The following is a 19,404-nucleotide window of genomic DNA, read 5'->3' as shown; positions in this document are numbered from 1 at the left end:
GAAGGAGTACCTCGAACTCTAAGGGTTTTTAGGTCTCCTCAAAGTGGCTGACCTATTCCTGAATGCTCACCCCCATACAAATTCCAGCCATGCCCACTCTCATCAGCTTTTTGCCCCAGTTCTGAATTCCTCCCTCTGCCTCTCGTCAGGTCCCCAGTTTCTACCTCCTTCATCTATCCTGACCCTGGTGGATGCTCTGGCCAACTGCTCAGCCACTCCATTTCTACTTGGCGGGCAGGTAAAACAAACTCATGTTCTTCCACTGCCTTCCACAGTTCTGCTCCCCTTGAATCACACCCTACCTTGGGGCTCTCCAGAGATGGCTCTTTTTCAGTCATTGGCTGTGCTTGAAGGTAGGGACAACATCAGGAGACCTGATACTCTCATACTGCCTCCTTCCCTGCCTGCCTCCCCCAGAACTGAGAGACTGAGTTCCTTCCTTTTCTCTTGCTGTCAGAAGTTAGGTGAAAGGCACAAGGCCCACACAGAGGGGCTTGGAGAGCCTGTTTCTTTTGCGAGGAGTCTTGGCTTGGTTGGGTCAGGCTAGTACAACTCCAACCTGCTTGAGATTCAGTTCATTTATTAAATATTTTCTACGTATAGTGAATGCCTAGTAGTTGTGGCAGGGGATGAGCACAGAACAATAAGTGTAGTAATGCCAGTTAAATAAAATGTCTCCTAGGTATCCCACCTTGCCTCCCCTCCTCTCCCTGCAGAAGACCCCTCCTCACGTGACTGTGTTTCAGAGAAAATCATGTTAAGCAAAGAATTGTCCTGTGTGCCTGGTGTGCCTGTGACCTATAGAACAACCCTGCCTCCTCCTTCCATTAATCAACTTGCTTTGCATAATTAATCTGCCTCTGTTGAACTAAGAAATTTCTTTTTCAAGTGGCCAATTTCTGTCTTATTCAGGAGAGAGAGAGAGAGAGAGAGAGAGAGAGAGAGAGAAGAGAAGAGAAGAGAAGAGAAGAGAAGAGAAGAGAAGAGAAGAGAAGAGAAAGAGAGAGAGGAGGAGGAGGAGGAGGAGGAGAGTGATGGGGTCATTTATATAAGAGGAGACAGGAAAGATGAATAGCAAAGATGGGCATGATAATTAGTCTAACAGAAGGATCAGGATGATGTAGATAAAACTGAACTGTGTGCCCCATGAGCTTACTTTCTCTTCCAGTGTGTGCCAACATGGCTCCTTTCAATGTACTTTCCACCCCTGCCCTGCCACCTGTACTGCTTATGGTGATCGACACTACCGAACATTTGATGGGCTCCCATTTGACTTTGTGGGGACCTGTAAAGTGCACTTGGTGAAGGTAAGCACATATGGAGCCTCCATCCTGCATGAGTCTTCTGTGACTCTCTTGGGATATCTGAGGGCAGAGCGGAGGAGTCTGGTATTGACAGTCTCTGCCTGAGCCCAGTCCTAAGCATGGAGCATAGTGCTCAGAAGGGTGGGCATGAGTTTCAAGAGCCTGGAGTCAGGGACAGCTTCATGTGTAGGCAGAATGGATGACTACTTGTGTGATGATCTAAGGTGGACCCTCTGAACCTAAGTGTCAGCAGTCCTGCTTATTCTTTTGCCATTATATAGCTTAATTCCTTTTGCATCTTCCAGTGAGCCCTATCAAGACACAGGGGCACTTAGGACCACTCACACAGATATTCTGGAGAGAGATCTGACCTTAATTCAGGGGTTCCATAATACCTTTATCAGCTAGCACTTTGGCATGGGTGACATGACAACATGTCAATGGTAGGGAAGGAGGGCCCTTTCCAGGAGGGAGGGAAGATGCAGTGATCTCCATCTACCTGAAGAGGTAGAATCCCCAAACTGGCTTAGTTGGAACCAGCCTGGACCATCAGTGAACCCTTGGTGCTTCTATTGGAATTATGGTTTTTTTTTCTCATTTCTCTTTTAGAGTACATCAAATTTTAGTTTTTCTGTCATTATGGAAAACATCAACTGCTACAACACTGGAATCATCTGCAGGAAATTTATTTCCATCAACGTCGGGAACTCTTTCCTCGTGTTTGATGATGACACAGGCATTCCTGTAAGGTTACACCTTGGCGATATTATGATGGAGGGATGGGGGTACCAACAGAGCAGGTGTCATCTCCAGAGCAGGTGTCATCTGGAGGATCCCTCATGCGGTGAACTGAAGTTCAGAGGCAGGTTATGCTAAAGTCAGGAGCATGGAAGTCAAGGTCAAAATGGCAGGTCAGCTCAGCAGCACAAGAGTCAGCAGACCTGTGCATTGGGATTGCAGTGTGACACAATAGTTTAGGGATGGGGAGACCTGAATTCTGGCCCTGACCCTGTCATTCATTGCTCTGCAATTTTAATTGAATCATTTCTGCTCTCTAGTTTCATATTATATCTTTTAGTGAGAGAAGATTGGGCTCGGGTAAGGTTTCTTTCATGTGCCATTCAAAAGGTAGCATGATGTAGTGAATAAGACCCTGGGCTTAGAGTCAAGAATACCTGAGTTCAAAACCTGCCTCAGATCTTGGCTAGATGGTAAATGCAGGTAAATGCCTGCCATGAACCTCTTTGCCCAGACAACCAATTAGGTCCTCACCCCAAGACTCCAAAAGATAGTAATTTAATGGAAACTTAACTGTGCTTTCCATTTACCTTCCTGGTCTCCTGATCACACTTGTTTTATGGCTTGGGAAATGGAATCCCCTGGATAACCTGGGACCTTACTGCTCTTATGATTGTTTGGAGCTTGGTGGGAAGGGTTTTTTTATTGCCAATAGGCGATGGAACCTACCAGAAGCTTGTTAAAGGCTGCTTTGGACTCTCTAGCTCTGCTTGATTTAGGCTGTGGTCATGTTTGGGGTAAGGGTAGGATGGTAGAGAAAACTAGGTCTAGGTCTTCAGCTCTACGTGACCCCTCTCTGTGTCATAGTAGCGGCCATTAGCTTTCCTTATTTCTTATCTACTTGATCTTGCCCAGGGCTAATGGCACAGGAAGGGAGTGAAAACTAGGCTAAAGATCAGGGAGAGGACTGGCCAGGACATTCCAATCAGGAGGCCAGGGTTATGAATAAGGATAAGTGCTGACAAATGGAGGTGAGATCTTTGTAACTGAGCAGAGGACCAAGGTCCTGACAGAAGAGGGGAAATTCTAATAAGGAGAAAGAGGTATAGCTAGAGGCCAATGACTTGTCTAAGAGATGCTAGAGGCCTGACTGGGGCTCCCAAAGTACCTTAGTAGGACTTGGGAGCTAAGAAATGGTTCATAGTCTTAGGTATTATCAGTTGAGAACAAACCCAGAACTGAAAAGTTTTAGAATGAAGTTGTCTGGCAGAGGGGAGAGCCCAAAAAGTAGTGACCTGATGCCCTCAATCCTGAGATCATGGAAACTGAGATTGGTATCCATGGCCCAGGTGAACCTCTGGGTTCCTTATGTCAGTCATCAGAGACCCCACTTCTGACGCCAAATTGTTGGGTGAGATTAAATCCAGTTGTGAAAAAAAGTTTTTGGAAGAAATTTACTAAGTCATCAGGCAGAGAGGGTGCCATGAAAGAGGTGGCTGGCAACCTCAAACCTCTTTGAGTTATACTTTATATAGAGTTCAAACAAAGGAACAAGGAAACAACGTCTGATTGGTCAGCAAGGAGGTCATTTCCAGATAAGGCTCATAGATTGCATAAAATGTATAATGAGAGGAAACTCCTTATGTTCTTTGCAGCAATCTCTATCTCCCCTAGCAGGTTTCTGAGATCATCATAACTGGACATCCTTTGTTAAGCATTAAATATATAGTGTCTAAGCAACAAATCATAGGGCTGGGTTAAAACAGTGCAATAATGTTCAACTACAATACTGATTTGTTATTCCAGAGTCCCGTGAGTTTCCTAGATGAAAATCAGGAGATACACATGTGGCAAGTGGGATTTTTCACACTGGTTCATTTTCCTCATGAGCACATCACTCTCCTCTGGGACCAACGGACCATGGTGCATGTACAGATGGGACCTCAGTGGCAGGTAGACAAGACTGTGGGGTTGCTGAACCATGACCTTAGCTCTCTGGGTCAACAGTAGAGCAATAGAACTTGATTCAACTAAATTCAATGAGCATTTATTTATTGGAAGGCAATCTTCCAGGCACTGGAAATATGAAGACAAACATGAAAAGATATCTGCCCTCAATTCTCTGATTCACTCAGAAGTCCCCTCCTTTAGCTGATGAGCTTGGCCTAGGAACTTGATAAAAATGCTTTTCTTCTTTTTCCTTTCCCTTATCCTCATATACTTCTCTCCCACTCTCATTCTAACTCCCTGAATTTCTTTCTCCTCCTTAGATTCTACCCCTTCTTCATCTCCCCTTCCTTATAGAATAGTAGTGCCAGAAGAGATCTTAGAAATCATTTTGACTCTTAACAGAGAGTGAAGAGATTTTGTTCCAACATTAGTCTCTGCCACTAACTCTTTGGAGACTTAAGTAAATAATATGGGTATCTCTTTTATCCCCATGATTTGGAAAATCCATTAAAAATTTTTTTTGGTCCTCCCTTCATACCAAGAAGTCTAAAAATCTTCTTTTTCTTTTATGGGTATTTACAATACCTCTTTGTAAAATTTGAGTTAAGTTCGTGGTCATAGCTTCTACAGTTTCTAAATGTTTTCCGTGTTGTCTACTGACCTTTGAATTTCATCTGGAACTTCTACCAAACTCCCCTCAAATTTCCATTTAATTTCTTATGCCAACTGATGATATATTGAAACTATAATGGCACAAGTCATAATGAGGAAAGGATACCTGTAATTTCCTTTCTTGAGACCTTGGTTTCCTCAACCATAAAATGGAATTGAATTAGATAATCTCTAAAATCCTTTCTAGCTCTAACATTGTAGAATCATAGATTCTGGGGAACCTTTTTATCTTTCCCAACCTTCTCCTCTTCCCACACACTTTTCTTCCCATTCTTCATTCCAGTCACCTTGTGCTTGCCATAGGTTGCTGGTGGATTTGGGGATTATTATATAATATGGATTATTACATAATACACAATCCTTTTACTCTGAGTTACCAAATATTTGAAGATGTGTCAGAGCTCATAAGTAGAGAGGGACAGGCTTACGATTGGTCATTGAATCTATCAAGGATCCCTGGACCAGTTAGTGGTGAGTGATCTCTGCTTTTTCTTCAGGGGATGCTAGCTGGACTTTGTGGGAACTTTGACTTGAAAACAGTCAATGAGATGAGGACCCCAGAGAACTTGGAGTTAACAAATCCACAGGAGTTTGGCAACAGTTGGGCTGCAATGGAGGTAAATTTCGTCTGAGTTTGCTTTTTCTCTCTTTAGAACCTGTGACACTTCTCAGTCCTTTACAACTTTTCACCCCAGGGCCACGTACTGGTTCCCCAAACTAGTACAAAGTCATCATCCATTCAAACCACTGCTCATAAGCTGAGGAGTTAGTAAGTGGCCAAAGGGGAAAATCATGTGCTATAATATTAATATTTCAAAAGGACCTTTACTTACATTAAAATGCAAGGTATGCAACAAGAAAAATGAATCAGTCATCCAGTAGCCTCACCACTCATTTCCCAAGCTAAGACTTCCCAACCAACCATCTCTCTCAGACTTCACAAACCACTTTGTTTTATTAGGCTAGCTAGATGGAGCAGTGGATAGAATGAAGCACTCGGACTCAGGAAGACCTGAGTTCAAATTCTGCCTCAGGTACTTACTGTGTGGCTCTGGGCAACCCATTTCATCTCTCTGTTTTTGTTTCCTCATCTGTAAAATGGGGATAATATTAGCACTTACCATACAAGACTATTGTGAAGATAACATATATAAAACACTTTGTAAATGAGATAATATATAAAACACTATATAATTAATGTGCCTTTCTAATATACTTATTACATGGGGTGTCCTAAAATCTTAGTGCATCTTTTAAACTTAAGTATTTTAGTTTGAAAGATGCACTAAGATTGTTGGGATCTCCTGTATCATGATGTTTTTTCCATCTCCTAGACTAAATTCCATGAGGGGAAGGTTCTGTGACTTTCTTAAACTTTATGTCTTCTCCATTGCTCTGTACATGGTAGATGCTTAATAAGTATTTGCTGAAGATGAAGATCCCTGGACTCGGAACCAGGAGACCAGGTTTTATTCCTAACTTTTCTGCAAACTTACTGTCATCATGGCTAAGTTAGTTCTTGATGGACCTCACTTTCTTCCTCTGTAAAATGATGGCATTGAACTAGCTGCTATCTAAGATCTCTTATAGAACTTAAAATCTGTATTATGAAATAGTTGTAGTTAACTTGGATTTGCTTTGAAATCTAGTAAGAGGCAGTGTGGTATAATGGGTAGAGAATTATCCTCAGAGTTAGGAATATCTGGGTTTCAAGTTATGATTTATGCTAGCAGGATGACCCTAGGCAAGTCATTCAATCTCTTAGTGCCCATTGACAACTCCAAGATTCTAAGTTGAAGTGAATTTTTTTGGTTCTACTTGTATTGGGAGAGGAGATTCTTCATCTGAGGATTTCTCTCTGGGTGACATCATAGGTCCAATCCATATCCCTACATTTGAAAATTAGCTAAGGACTCTCACTTGGAAATGTCCCTCCCTGATGATTGCCCTGATTCAAGGCAGAGGGCTGATTATCTAGGGGTTCAGGCTAGTGCTGCTCCATCCCTTCTACAATCTGTACACTCCACATCTCCCTCATAGCTAGTTTGGAGAAATAGTATTGAGGAGATAATTACTAGCCATAATGATTTTTGAGACTTTCCATTTGGTCTCTATACCACTGGAACATCTTGATCAAATCTGAGTGGATATAATCCATGCCATCAGCAACTTGTCAGTAGCTTAAGGTGTTGTGCTTCACCTAGCAGCTGATGACTTGTCCTAAGTGGCATCCTTTCTCCCTGAAGTCCCTTACCGATGGGAGGGTGGGAGTTGCTGATCCTGCCTTTTTATTTTCAGTGCTCAGACAGCTCTGATCCTCGGGACCCATGTAGCTTGAACCCACTGAGGGAGCCATTTGCTAAGAAGGAGTGTAGCATTCTGCTGAGTGAAGTGTTTGAAAACTGCCACCCTGTGGTGAGTAAGGCTACTGTCCAAGGTACCATTTCTAGTTCCTTTTTTCCAGTATCCTGCATGCTATAGCATAAATCTGTCTTTTCCTTCCTATTTCACATGATTGGTTATCCTGTTCAGTGATGGTTCTTTACAGCCTTGAGGTCAACATCAGGCCATTCCTTAGCCTTCTATGAGCACCCTGTCGTATTCTCCTGTCTCCTAGTGTCAGTCTCTGAACCCTGGAAACAATAGGGCGTTTATCAGGGAAGAGGAATGAATTTTTCTCTGAGGGTGCTATGATTAAAATTCTCTGGAGACTGTAAATTAATTTATAATTATTTATTAGTAAAAGTTGGAGTAAGAGAGATCATTGACTGCCAAATCCTGGACAGCTCCTTTTTTGACTCTCAGAGCAGCCTTGATCCTTTCCTTTGGTGGTCCCTAAACCTGCCCCCTTCTGCTCAGCCTGCCTTAAGCATTTGCTTGCCTCAAGGTGGTGGCAGGGTTCTCCTATTTATCCACCACCCCCTTCCTGCTGTCCATGGTAGCTGTCTCAAAGAATCAAACTTAATGGTTTCTACTTTGGTCCTTTTTGTGTCCCTCAGGTGGATGTCACCTGGTTTTATTCCAATTGCTTGACAGACACATGTGGCTGTAGTCGAGGGGGAGACTGTGAATGCCTCTGTACAAGCTTATCTGCCTATGCCCACCAATGCTGCCAGCATGGAGTTGCCATTGATTGGCGCTCTCCTCGCCTCTGCCGTGAGTACCTGTGCTGGGCATGTCCTGGGCAGCAGCACTCCGCTTTCTGTGGTTTTGACCCATCTGTGTAGGGTGGCTCCAAAGGCAACAAGAATCATGAATCCCAGGGGTGCTGGAAACTTATGCATGCCAAGGATGGGGAGAGGGGAATGTTAAGTGATTATAGAAACCATAAACTGAACTGAGAAGATCCGTGGAGATTAGCTAGCATTCCTGACAGTATATAGATGGGAAGACTGAGATCTATAGAGAGTGTAACTTACTCAAGCTCATATGGCCATGTGCATGCAAGTAGATGCAGCATTACAACCTAGGACTTTGGGAATGCCAACAAAAGGCATTATCTAACCTTCACAAATGAGTTGCTAGTGATTGGGTCTCAGGAATATCAGGAGACATATATAGGATCTGAGAAGAACCTTCCAAGTTCTCCTCTTTCCCCACTTATTGGTCAAGGCTACATTGTCACCAGCGATGTCTTCTGCACTCCATTTTGCTAAGGCTAATGGCCATTAGTCTGTCAAAAATGGGTCACCCCATGTGGGCTCTCGTACAACTGTTGATTGCTCCCTTGAATGGCTGTGGTGCCCCATTGTAGCCACTAGAGGGTACCCAGAACTCAAGGATTCTCTTTTAGCCTCTGGAATTTGAGCAAGACTGAGGAGACTTGCTGAATGAGCCTCGAGAACCATAGACTTTTAGGCTTTCTTCCTTCAGTTAAGAAACCTCTCTTTCTACAGCATTCCTGATGGTCACCTTTTGAGTCTATCAAATGATGAGAAGTTCACCCCCTAACTAGGGCAGCCACTGAACCACCCAGCTGCCCCTATTTCACTTTCGAGTAGCTGTGATGTATTTACACCGAATTAAAAATCTGACCACTCTCTCTGACTCTTGGCAACTCAATCCATAAACATTCATTAAATACCTGCTATATGCTACGTGCTGAGCTGAGAAATGGAGTCACAAAGAGAGAAAAATAGTGAGTGCCTGTCCTCTGAGAGCTTATATTCTAATGAAGAAGACAACTTGTACATAAATTTATTCTTTCCTAATTAAAGAATAGATATGGGGTAGCTAAATGACTTAGTGGATAGAGCACCAGGACTAGAGTTGGTAGGACCTGGGTTCAAATCTGGATTTAGACACTTCCTAGTTGAATGACCCTGGGCAAGTCACTTAATCCCATTAATCCCCTTACCATCTTTCTGTGTTACTAAGAAAGTAAGAGTTTAAAAAAAAGAAAAAGAATATATATGGCAATTCTAATCTCTCTTCAACATTACGATCCTTCAAACATTTGAATGACAGTTACCATCTTCTCTTTATGCTCCACATCCCTATTGTCAGCTTTCCTTCCCCTTGCCGAGCACCCCCATTTTCTTGCAGAGTTAAGAGAGGTAGGTTGTCAGACTCTATGTCATGACACCTGGGGTACAGTCAGAAGGGGAACCAGGATTTAGGGGAATGCTCACTCTGCCTATTCTGAAACTCCATCCTAGAAACCATTCCCTTGGAACAATCTCTGGAGACATGTCTTTCTCTTTTTCTTTTTCAGCTTATGACTGTGACTATTTTAACAAAGGTAAGACTGATGGAGTTTAAAGAATGGAGAGAATAGTTGGTGACTGAGTGGACAGCTCTCTCAGACTGTCCTCATAAAATAGAATTGTGGTATTCAGGGGTGGCAGCAGAACCTTTTAGGGTTGGGGAGCTCCAGGTCTGTCTCATACCCATATCAATCTCCTGGTCCAGGTAGGAGTGACTGGGGGGTGAGGGCATGCCTGGGTCTTTAATTCTATTAGGACATCTGCTCATGCTAAAAGCCCAAGGCTCCCTAGGAGCACTGCCAGCCTCTCTGGATCCATTCTGCATTATATCCTGCTCCATACTGGCCTGGATCAACCTGATGAGCTCCTCTAGCCTCTTTCCAGATTAGGGAGAGGAGGTCAGGCTTATCCAGGCATTGCTTCTCATACCCATGACCCATCTCCCCACTCCCGATAAGGATGACAGAAGCTCGCCCAGAAGCAGCATCAATCAAAAACAATAACAACAAAGTCAAATTGTGAAAAACGCCATCTCTAAAATGCTTCAGCACATTGGGCCTGGGGCATGTGGCTTCATGCCGTGAGCATTCCTCAGGGACAATCCTTTATGGTGGGAATCTAGACCTCTGGGGATGCCTGGAGGAAGCCTGAACCATGGTTTATACTGACTGCCACTTTTTTGATATTAAATGGATTTAAACTAAATTAAATGTGTATATGCCCGCCAGTGCAGGTATTTGAATGTGTAAGGACTTGAGGATGTCTATAGATTTATATTACTATGGTCATGTGTCTTTAAACTGTCACAGATATGTACATATGTTCATACACATGTATGTGTATGAGTGAAGAAAATACCACCTTTGGCTGAAGAGCCAACAGAAGTTAATACCCAACATGATGACTAGAAAATTCATTAATCAGGGGCTTCTGCATCTGGCAGCTCTGATCATTTGCTTGTTTGAATCAGAGCCAGCATCAAAACCTCAGCCATAATTGTGCATTTCCTACATTTTCTGTACTGCTTTCTTCTTTGATCTCTAGCCAACTTCCCAGTGTTCTCATTGTTTTCTCTAAAAATATTCTACTAACCTGATAGGAGATGGAGGGTGAGGAGATCATTTATTTAATTAATTAATCAATCAATTTAATATATTACTTAATACATTAAATATGATAATCAATTAATATAGCTAACTTAGGGCCCATGAATTATATATATATGTATATATATATATATGATTTTGTTTCATTAGAATTTCCTTTCCTTAGTGTGTGCTTTATTTTATATATTGTAAAATATTATTCTGAGAAGGGGTTTAAGAGTTCACCCAGTTGCCAAACAAAGTGGAATCCCTGCTTTAATTCTTAATCACTAACAGAAGGCTTTTTGACATTGCAAAATCTTAAAACCTCTACTCTTCTACCTAGAGAATAATCCCTTGTAAAGAAATAATATTTTGGGGGGGGGCAGTGGATTGAAAGCCAGGCTTAGAAATAGGAGTTCTTTAGGTTCATATCTGGCCTCAGACACTTCCCAGCTGTGTAATCCTGGGCAAGTCACTTCACCCCCATTGCCTAGCTCTTACTGTTCTTCTGCCTTGGAACCAATACATAGTATTGATCCTAAGATGGAAGGCAATGGTTTAAAAAAAGTATGGCCAGACCAGTAGCAGAAGAGAGGAGGAAGAATACAAGGTGATAGGTGGGTGGGTGACCCAACAATCTCTCTCCAGCTTTAGGCAAGGGACCCTATCAACTGGTCAGCTATGTGGCTGGTGGCACCAGAGTGACGGTGAGGCAGGCGAATGGTGCCATAGTCCTGGCACTCCAGGAGAATGTGGCCCCTGAAGACACCATCAACTTCTTGCTCACCCCTTCAGTGTACAAGCCCAAAGCCCGGGGTAAGATTCTTCTCTCCTATTTGGTGGGGGGTGGGGGGTGGAGAAAGGATTGATCTTTCCAAAATATTATATTAATATTTTGTGTTTCTACAACACAATCATTTCTAGGCAGGGAAACTCCCCACTTCCCTCTGGATTGAACACTTTCTCATGATGAAGAAAAACAATTAAATACCAGTATCTGATGGGAAGCTTAAAGGTTCAAATATGAACTAGTTCATGGGGACATGGCTACAAATTCAGAGTTGCCAGGAAGCTTTTAATACTCTTAGTCCATTTTACAGAAGAGGAAACTGAGACCCAAAGTCATCCACCCAATTAGTGGCAAAAATGGGACTAGAGCCCAGAACTCCGGACTCATAGTGTAGATTATTGGAAGAAATCTCAGGCCCTTGACAGGTCTGTTGACCAGCTATGATACTCTTATCTCACCAGTGTGGACTCCTTCTCTTGATGTCCATTTGGGAAAAATACTAGCAGAGAAGCCATCCTTTGTTCTTAGCTGGAAGGGTCTGTAGGAGGCTACAACTGTTTGAACTGCCTGAGTGACTATGATTTTCTCAACTCAACAATTCAATAAGCATCTATTAAATCCCCAATACATGTGTAAGTCTGTGTGTTAGATGTTAAGCCTTCACCAGGGTTCTTTGCCAAAGGCAAAAAAACAAGCCAATTCTTGCCTTCAAGCAATGTTGATTACATGCCAGGGACAACATTTACCTGCCCCATTATGTCCCTGGTGACCCATCAGGGAGGTGATCCTGGGCTAGAGGAGCTCTGGGGTTAGCCTAGGATCCAGTCTGGTGTGCTCAGGGACTTGGGAACCATGGCAGAGCCAGTGAGGCATTTTCATTGAATTGTCCTTCACCTTAATTCTTGGCAAAGTCACTTTAACCTCCTTGGGCCTCAGTTTCCTCATCTGTAAGATGAAGTATTTGGTCTGGCTGACTCTAAGGTCTCTTCTGACTCTAAGTTTATGATCTTCAGAACACAGGGTTTTCTGAGAGCTATTGGATAGGAGGGCTCTGGACCATGTCTAGTCCTGGTCCTGTGGCTAACATTATCTCATTCAATACTCACAACAGTCCAGAGTAGTAGGTGCTATTATCATCCCCAGTTTATAGATGAAAAGATGAGTCAGAAGGTAGTTAGGAAACTCTCAGTCACTTAACCCCCATTGCTTAACTCTTTACCACTCTTCTGCCTTGGAACCAATACACAGTACTGATTCTAAGATGGAAGATAAGGGTTAAAAAAAACCTGAGACAATAGTTAAGTGATTGCCCAGGGTCACACAGCTAGTAAGTCTCTAAGACTGGATTTTTATTCAGATCTTCTTGACTTCAGGTCTAAACTCTAACCGCAGCACCATCATTTTAATATTTTCATGCCTCAGACAATTAAATTAATTAACAAGCAATTATTAATTAGATTATAATGAATTAAGAAGGAAGTTAATTCCAATTTCCTTGCTGCTCTTCTTAGTTTTAATACTAAGACAGGTAAAGTTAAAAAAAAAAGAGTCTCCAAAGTGGAATGGGAGGTAATGAATTCCCTGTCACTTGAAGTCTTCAAGCAAAGACTACATGACCATTTGTCAGGGATTGCTGCCGACATGTGGCTTAGGCGAGGAGTCTTCTCAAACGTTCTTCCCATTCTGCAGAATTGTAGGAGTGTAGATTATCTGCGGTCATGGAAGACAGAGAAAGCAGAGAAGCTAAAATCCAATGGAGTCGCAAGCTCTGTTTTATCCATTAATTTGATGTCCTCCTCCTAGTTCTATGTAGAGCTCATTTTCATTTTCACTTTCCTTTCTCCTCTCCCTTGGATGGAGGGAACAAGTGAACATGAAGTGAGGGGCAAAGAGGAAAAGATGCAAAGGTCAAGTCACTGATTCCTGGAAAATAGAGTTAATTGACCAGGCTTTCATGGCTTTGCAGTCAATCCCCAGTTGCCCCTGACCCAGATAGGGTCCAATCACCTCAGTATCCTGCCTGCCCCACACCTGACCTGAAGCCCTAAGGGCTATGGTTCTTTGTAGACTCTGACTTGGTGTCTTTCGAGTCTGCCGACAGACCCAATTACTTCCTCCATGTGTCTGCCAATGGGTCTCTGTCCCTGGCCAAGTGGGAGCAGAGTGAAGGGTTCCAGAAGCGAGCCACGTTCATCATCCATCGCAGCACTTGGCTCCCTGGCTATGATGCCCTGGAGTCCTTCGGGGAGCCTGGCGCCTTTGTCAGACTCTCAGGTCCAGCACCCCTCCTACAGAGGTACCAGCCCACGGAGGAGTTCCGGCTCGCCACTCTGCTAAAGCTTGTCGGTAAGTCATTCCACTCCAGTCCACAAATATTAACGAAGCCTTTCTTAAACACGTACTAGGTGTCAGGCACAGTGATGAGTGCTGGAGGTACAATCGCCCTCAAAGAGCTCACGTTTAAGAGCTGAAGACAACATGTAGAGGGGTGCTAGAAGTCGGGATGAGGAGGACCCTTGATGGGACTTGAGGATGAGACAGTGGGGAAGTAGCCTAGAGGTCTGGGAAAAGCTGACCCATCAGGACTGGGAGACTCAGAGATATAGTCTAAAGTCCTGATGGGAGCGACAAGGATGATGGCAGAAGAGTGGATGGCATGATGGAGGGAGAGTTGGGGAGTGTAATGTTGGCCCCGGGGGCCCTAGCAAGGAGAAGCAGAAGTTTGTCTTTCAGCAAGGGGAGGAGAAAGGCCATGGAAGATTTCAGGAGGGGTTAGCATCTGGGTTAAGTCATGAAAAAAGGGAGAGATGGGAGCAGCTGGACATACGGAAGGGATTGGAGGTGGGAGAAGGTAGGACAAGAATGAGAAAAGAGTAGTTCAGTTTGATTGAAGGGAAGGACTGTTGAATGAAATATATTGGAGATATATGGTTGGCTTTAAGTGCCTGGATTTGGAAGTTTTATTTTTTTCAGGAAATGGGGGACCAATGAAGGCTTTGGAGACTAAGGAGTGACTTGATTTTCAGTAGGCTTTAGGAAGATCATTTGGGTAGAAATATGGAGAAAGGAAGAGAGTAGAGACAGGAAGACTGCTAAGGACTGAAAAAGTCCAAGCCAAAAAAAAAAAAAAAAAAAAAAGAGATGAAAGGGGACAGCTAGGAGACTCTGTGGATTGAGAGAAAAGCTTTGAGATGGGAGGTTCTGGGTTCAAATCTGGTCTCAGACACTTCTTAATTGTATGGCCCTGGGCAAGTCACTTGACCCCCCATTGTCTAACTCTTCCCTCTCTTCTGCCTTGTGACCAATATAAAGTATTGATTCTAAGATGGAAGGTAAAAGTTAAAAACAAAAAAGGGATGGGAGCCCAAGGTATGCTAAGGAGTTTGTCTGTGGCAGCAGAAATCTCCCCCCCCCCCCAATCCCCCTTTGGTGAGTGGAGGCAGGTGAATTGATTATTGGCCTCAATGTTGGGATCTTATTGTTTGGTTATGTAGGAGATTGAGGGGCTCAGCTTGATCTCAGGGGTGCCTTTGCATAGGAAGGCATGGCTTGTGGATACAACTACAATATCTAAAAATAAACAGCTTCTGGAGGAGGTGAAGGGAAAATGACACGAGGCCATGCCAGGTTGGGTTTCTTGCTGACGGGTGCACATGCCAGACCTATTAGCTCAGAAAGTTCTACTTAGGAACTCTATCCCTGAGGAGCCAAGGCAAAAGAGGATCTGGGAGAACAAGGCCTCCCACCCATTCCCCATCCCTATCTCTGAGCTCTTTCCTTTCTTTCCCTCTTCATCATGGTTTTATTTTTTTTTAGCACCCTAACCATTGCCATCTAAAAGGAAGATTTCCTGATCGATCCTTTTGTCCACACTCCTGCTTCCTGCTGCCTGCATAAAAACCTTTAGTGAAAGAGATATAGTTCCATTCATTAGCTATTTGTTATTTATCACTATGCTAGACATGGATGGAAATCAAAATTTAAATATGTTCACTCTTATGGAATGTAGTTTGCCAATATCCATATAACTGTAATACAGGACTTTTTCTCATAAATACTTTGTTGTTCAGTCATTTTTCAGTTGGGTCTGACTCTTCTTGACCCAATTTGGGGTTTTCTTGGCAAAGATACTGTACTGGGTTTGCCACTTCCTTCTCTAGCTCATTTTATTTTTATTTTATTATTTTTAAATTTATTTATTTATTTAATTTGGAATATTTTCCCATGGTTCCATGATTCATGTTCTTTTCCCTCCTCTCCTTCCACCCCCATCCTGTAGTCAATAAGTAATTCCCCTGGGTTTTGCATATGTCATTGATCAAAACCTATTTCCATGTTATTGATATTTTCAATAGAGTGATTGTTTAGAATCTATATCCCCAATCGTAGCCTCATCGAACCATGTGATCAAGCAGTTGTTTTTCTTCTGTGTTTTCTAGCTCATTTTTTTTATAATGATGAAACTGAAGCTGATAGGGTTAATGGATTTGCCCAGGGTCACACAGCTAGTAAATGTCTGAGACTAGATTTGAACTCAGGTCTTCTTTATTCCACGTCTGGAGCTCTATCCACCCTCCTGTCCCTGATAAGTGCTTTAGAAAGATACACAGGTACCCAAAGGAGATCATGACTAGATCTCATCTTGATTATTGAGTTTATTCTGGGCACTACATTTTAGAAAGGACGTCAAAAGGAGGGCATCCAAGATGGGAAAGAACTTTGAGATTGTGGCATATTTGAAGAGTCAGGATCAGTCCCTTGAAAGAGCAGAATAAAGCACTGATTAGTTGAAGGAGGGAGAACTATTCAGACTGAAGAAAAGAAGACTTAATGGGGGATGTGATAACTATATGTATGTGAAGTTTTACTCCATGGAAGTGCTCATCTTCCCAAGGATTGAATGTTCCTGTTTTCTGTAGACATTGTCTGTTCCCTGGAGGGGGCTGAAGAAACCCTACTTGATTTTCCCATTTTTTTCTAGCCCTGTTGAGTACCTTTTATTCTTTTGTTAACAGACATTAACAGGAGTAATATCATAGGATTTAGAGTGAGCAGGAGTCTCAGAAATCATTTGTTGCAACCCCCTCATTTTATTTTATTTTTATTTTTAAAAAATCCCTTCGGGGGCAGCTGGGTAGCTCAGTGTAGTGAGAGTCAGGCCTAGAGACAGGAGGTCCTAGGTTCAAACCCGGCCTCAGCCACTTCCCAGCTGTGTGACCCTGGGCAAGTCACTTGACCCCCATTGCCCACCCTTACCAATCTTCCACCTATGAGACAATACACCGAAGTACAAGGGTTTAAAAAAATCCCTTACTTTCCATCTTAGAATCAAAACTAAATATTGGTTCCAGTGCAGAAGAGTGGTAAGGGCTAGGCAATGGGGGGTTAAATGACTTGCCCAGGGTCATATAGCTAGGACGTGTCTGAGGCCAGATTTTAATTTCCTGTCTCCAGGCCTGACTCTCAATCCACTGAGCCACCTAGTTTCCTGAGAGTCATTGAGTTGTCTCCATGTTCCCCTTTTCTTGTGAGGCAAACCCCTAGAAGAATGATCCCCCAAACTCATATTTTTGTGGAGCTTAAGGTATCTACAGCACTGTCTTCTGCATTTATCCTATCAGGCTTGTGTAATATATCTATATCTATATCTATATCTATGTCTATGTCTATGTCTATGTCTATGTCTATGTCTATGTCTATGTCTATATATATATATATATATTCAATGCTCTTTCTACTGTACCCACAGTTCCCTACTCACTCATTGGTAGCTCAGCCTATTTGGTGATAATGACACCAAATATAAGAAACAAAAACATGCAATGATCTGAGACAATCTTGACAGACATATTATGGGGAATGCTATCTACCTTCAGAGAAAGAACTGTTGGAGTCTTCACATTAGTATATCTTTGGTTTTATTTTGGGCTTTTGGTTATGAGTGAATATGCCCTTACAACAATGACCAATATGGAAGTAAGTTTTGTATGATAATAAAAAAGAAAAATAAATTTAAATTTAAATTTAATTTAATTTTTGAAAAGGAACAAAAGGAAGTACAAAAATCTCCTTCAATTCAAAGGACGAAGGCTCTGTCAGATGATCCTAAGGGTTCTTTTACTGTGCCATGGTAGAGCCCCATCCCATTCCCCTAAATCCTCTGATGGTGGTGATCCTTTCAACTTATTACTATAGGCTTCCATATAAAGAAGATCCAGGGGAAGTGGTCTGGGGTCCTCTTTCTTCCTGGGGCCATCCTCCTCCCACCCTCTTTATAATTGGACCTGTCTGAGGGTCATGAGGCAATTGTTCTGTGTAGTGAGTTTTTTGGAGTTGTGAGTGGGACTTCAATGAAGGTCCAGTACAGAAAGGGGCCCAAGTCCTAAGGAGTGACCAAGGGATGTAGCCTACCTCATCTTGATATCCTCTGTGAAGCTTTCTGCTGTCCTTTATAAGGGGTCAAACAGCTCATAGATAAGCTTTAAGCATCTACTATCATCTAATAATATGATCTAGTAATATGCTGTGTCCAGATTTTTAGATTGGGCTCCCCAACCCATCTGGGCTGTTGAAGACAGGATTTGAGTCTCTTCTTCCCCAGTGGCACCTTTCTCGTGGCCATGTACATGGTCATGAACATGATTCATTTTCCCAGATACCAGGTCACCAGGCACTGCCTACCCCTCCTGTGAGTGGCACTATGATGCCTGTGCCAGCCCTTGCTTCAGAACATGCCGGGATCCTCAAGGAGCCAGATGCTGGGAGGTCCCCAGGTCAGGATCTTTCTTTCCCCAGGGCACGGGAATGAGCCACATTGGGGAGGGAGCATGGATGTCTCTGTAGGCCCACCTGTACCTCAATGTGCACCTATATATGTCCATTTAGAGTATTATACATGCAAACATACATATATGGGTTGGGTTGCAAAGAAAAATAAACTGGGCTCGAGTTGGGGAATGAGCCCTCATGGCATGCAGTGTCTCTCTTGTTTCTGCAGGGTTGAAGGCTGTGTCCCCGTTTGTCCCATCCCCATGGTCCTTGACGAAGTCACCCAGAAGTGTGTCTACTTGGAGGATTGTACATGGCCAGGTTTCGTGACCCTTTTATGTGCTTTGTAGACTTCTCTGTGCCCTTTATGATGAATGATGGGCACGAGGAGCTATGAGCTCCCAAGATTGAAGCCTGATCCCCTAGGAGTAGATGTGGAGAGTTTGGGGATCTTCTTTTACTCTCAAAGATGAGTCTGGAAAGTCTTCAGAAAAAGTCAGAAGGGCAGGTCCATGGGCAGGAGGCCAGGATCGTATAGAATGCTGAAAGCTGCAAAATCAAGCTGGGGAGAAGATGATATTTCGAAGGTGGCGAGGTCACCATTCATCCTGAAACTGTACCATGCCCTCAGACTACAGAGGGAAGAATAGGCATAGCCCCTACCCGTGGGGAATTCCTGACCTGAAAAGGCAACTTTAGCCATGGCCTGTGAGAGTCTCTAGTCCTAGGAAAGAAAGACCAGGCAGTCATAGAAACATATCCAACCAAATGTGAATTCCTGAGGGAATGGTGGCTCCCAAGTTGTGCTGACCAGATGGTGGATCCCTGGGTCCCCACCTGATCTTCTTTTCTTGCATGTGTTTTAGGCACTGAGTCTGCATCTACTATTCCCAGCATGAGGACCCAGACTCCTGATAGAGGCCTGATCTCCCCAGAGGAATCTCGAACCCCTGAAGTGTCTCCAGCCATGGTTGGGCCCAGGGCACCTACCAGCCCACCAGCTCTGAGCATGACTACTTTCTCTATGGCCCACCCATCACCTCTGGACACAGTTGTTATGCCCACTACAACCTTAAACTTGCAGGCAACCACCAAGGAAGAAGAACCTAGACTTGGGTTTACATTGGGAGGTACCAGCCAGCCTTCCCCAAAGAGGTCCACAATTGTGGACTTATCCACAGTGGTTCCAGCTGAAGTATGGCAGCCCTCTGGCTCTACTGCATCCCTCCCAACTCCAGAAACTCCCTCTTCTTCCTTTCCTCCACCCAGGATGCCAGTGCCCAGTGTTGGAACAGCCACCATGAAAACTGCTCAAGCAACAGTGACCTTCACTGGGCGCCCACATACCACAATGTTCATGTTGTCTCCCACAATTCCCAGTTTTCATC

At 43.4% G+C, this 19,404-nt stretch overlaps 1 protein-coding gene across 1 annotated transcript in view; it reads left to right on the top strand.

The window, feature by feature from the left end:
* Positions 1 to 19,404, top strand: part of OTOG (otogelin) — a 112,924-nt gene that overhangs the window by 62,474 nt on the left and 31,046 nt on the right. The window contains exons 26-37 of the mRNA XM_044681807.1: positions 1,169 to 1,307; positions 1,914 to 2,048; positions 3,849 to 3,995; positions 5,162 to 5,281; positions 6,963 to 7,079; positions 7,664 to 7,820; positions 9,379 to 9,405; positions 11,107 to 11,274; positions 13,316 to 13,594; positions 17,904 to 18,021; positions 18,246 to 18,332; positions 19,286 to 19,404. The exon at positions 19,286 to 19,404 is cut by the window's right edge and continues 1,424 nt beyond it. Of these exons, the coding sequence (XP_044537742.1) occupies positions 1,169 to 1,307; positions 1,914 to 2,048; positions 3,849 to 3,995; positions 5,162 to 5,281; positions 6,963 to 7,079; positions 7,664 to 7,820; positions 9,379 to 9,405; positions 11,107 to 11,274; positions 13,316 to 13,594; positions 17,904 to 18,021; positions 18,246 to 18,332; positions 19,286 to 19,404 (1,613 nt within the window). The remainder of the gene's footprint in view (positions 1 to 1,168; positions 1,308 to 1,913; positions 2,049 to 3,848; positions 3,996 to 5,161; positions 5,282 to 6,962; positions 7,080 to 7,663; positions 7,821 to 9,378; positions 9,406 to 11,106; positions 11,275 to 13,315; positions 13,595 to 17,903; positions 18,022 to 18,245; positions 18,333 to 19,285) is intronic.

This window comes from Gracilinanus agilis, chromosome 6 (assembly GCF_016433145.1).
Source record: "Gracilinanus agilis isolate LMUSP501 chromosome 6, AgileGrace, whole genome shotgun sequence".
In the NCBI taxonomy this organism is placed as follows: Eukaryota; Metazoa; Chordata; class Mammalia; order Didelphimorphia; family Didelphidae; genus Gracilinanus; species Gracilinanus agilis.
This window is presented reverse-complemented; position numbering and strand designations above follow the sequence as displayed.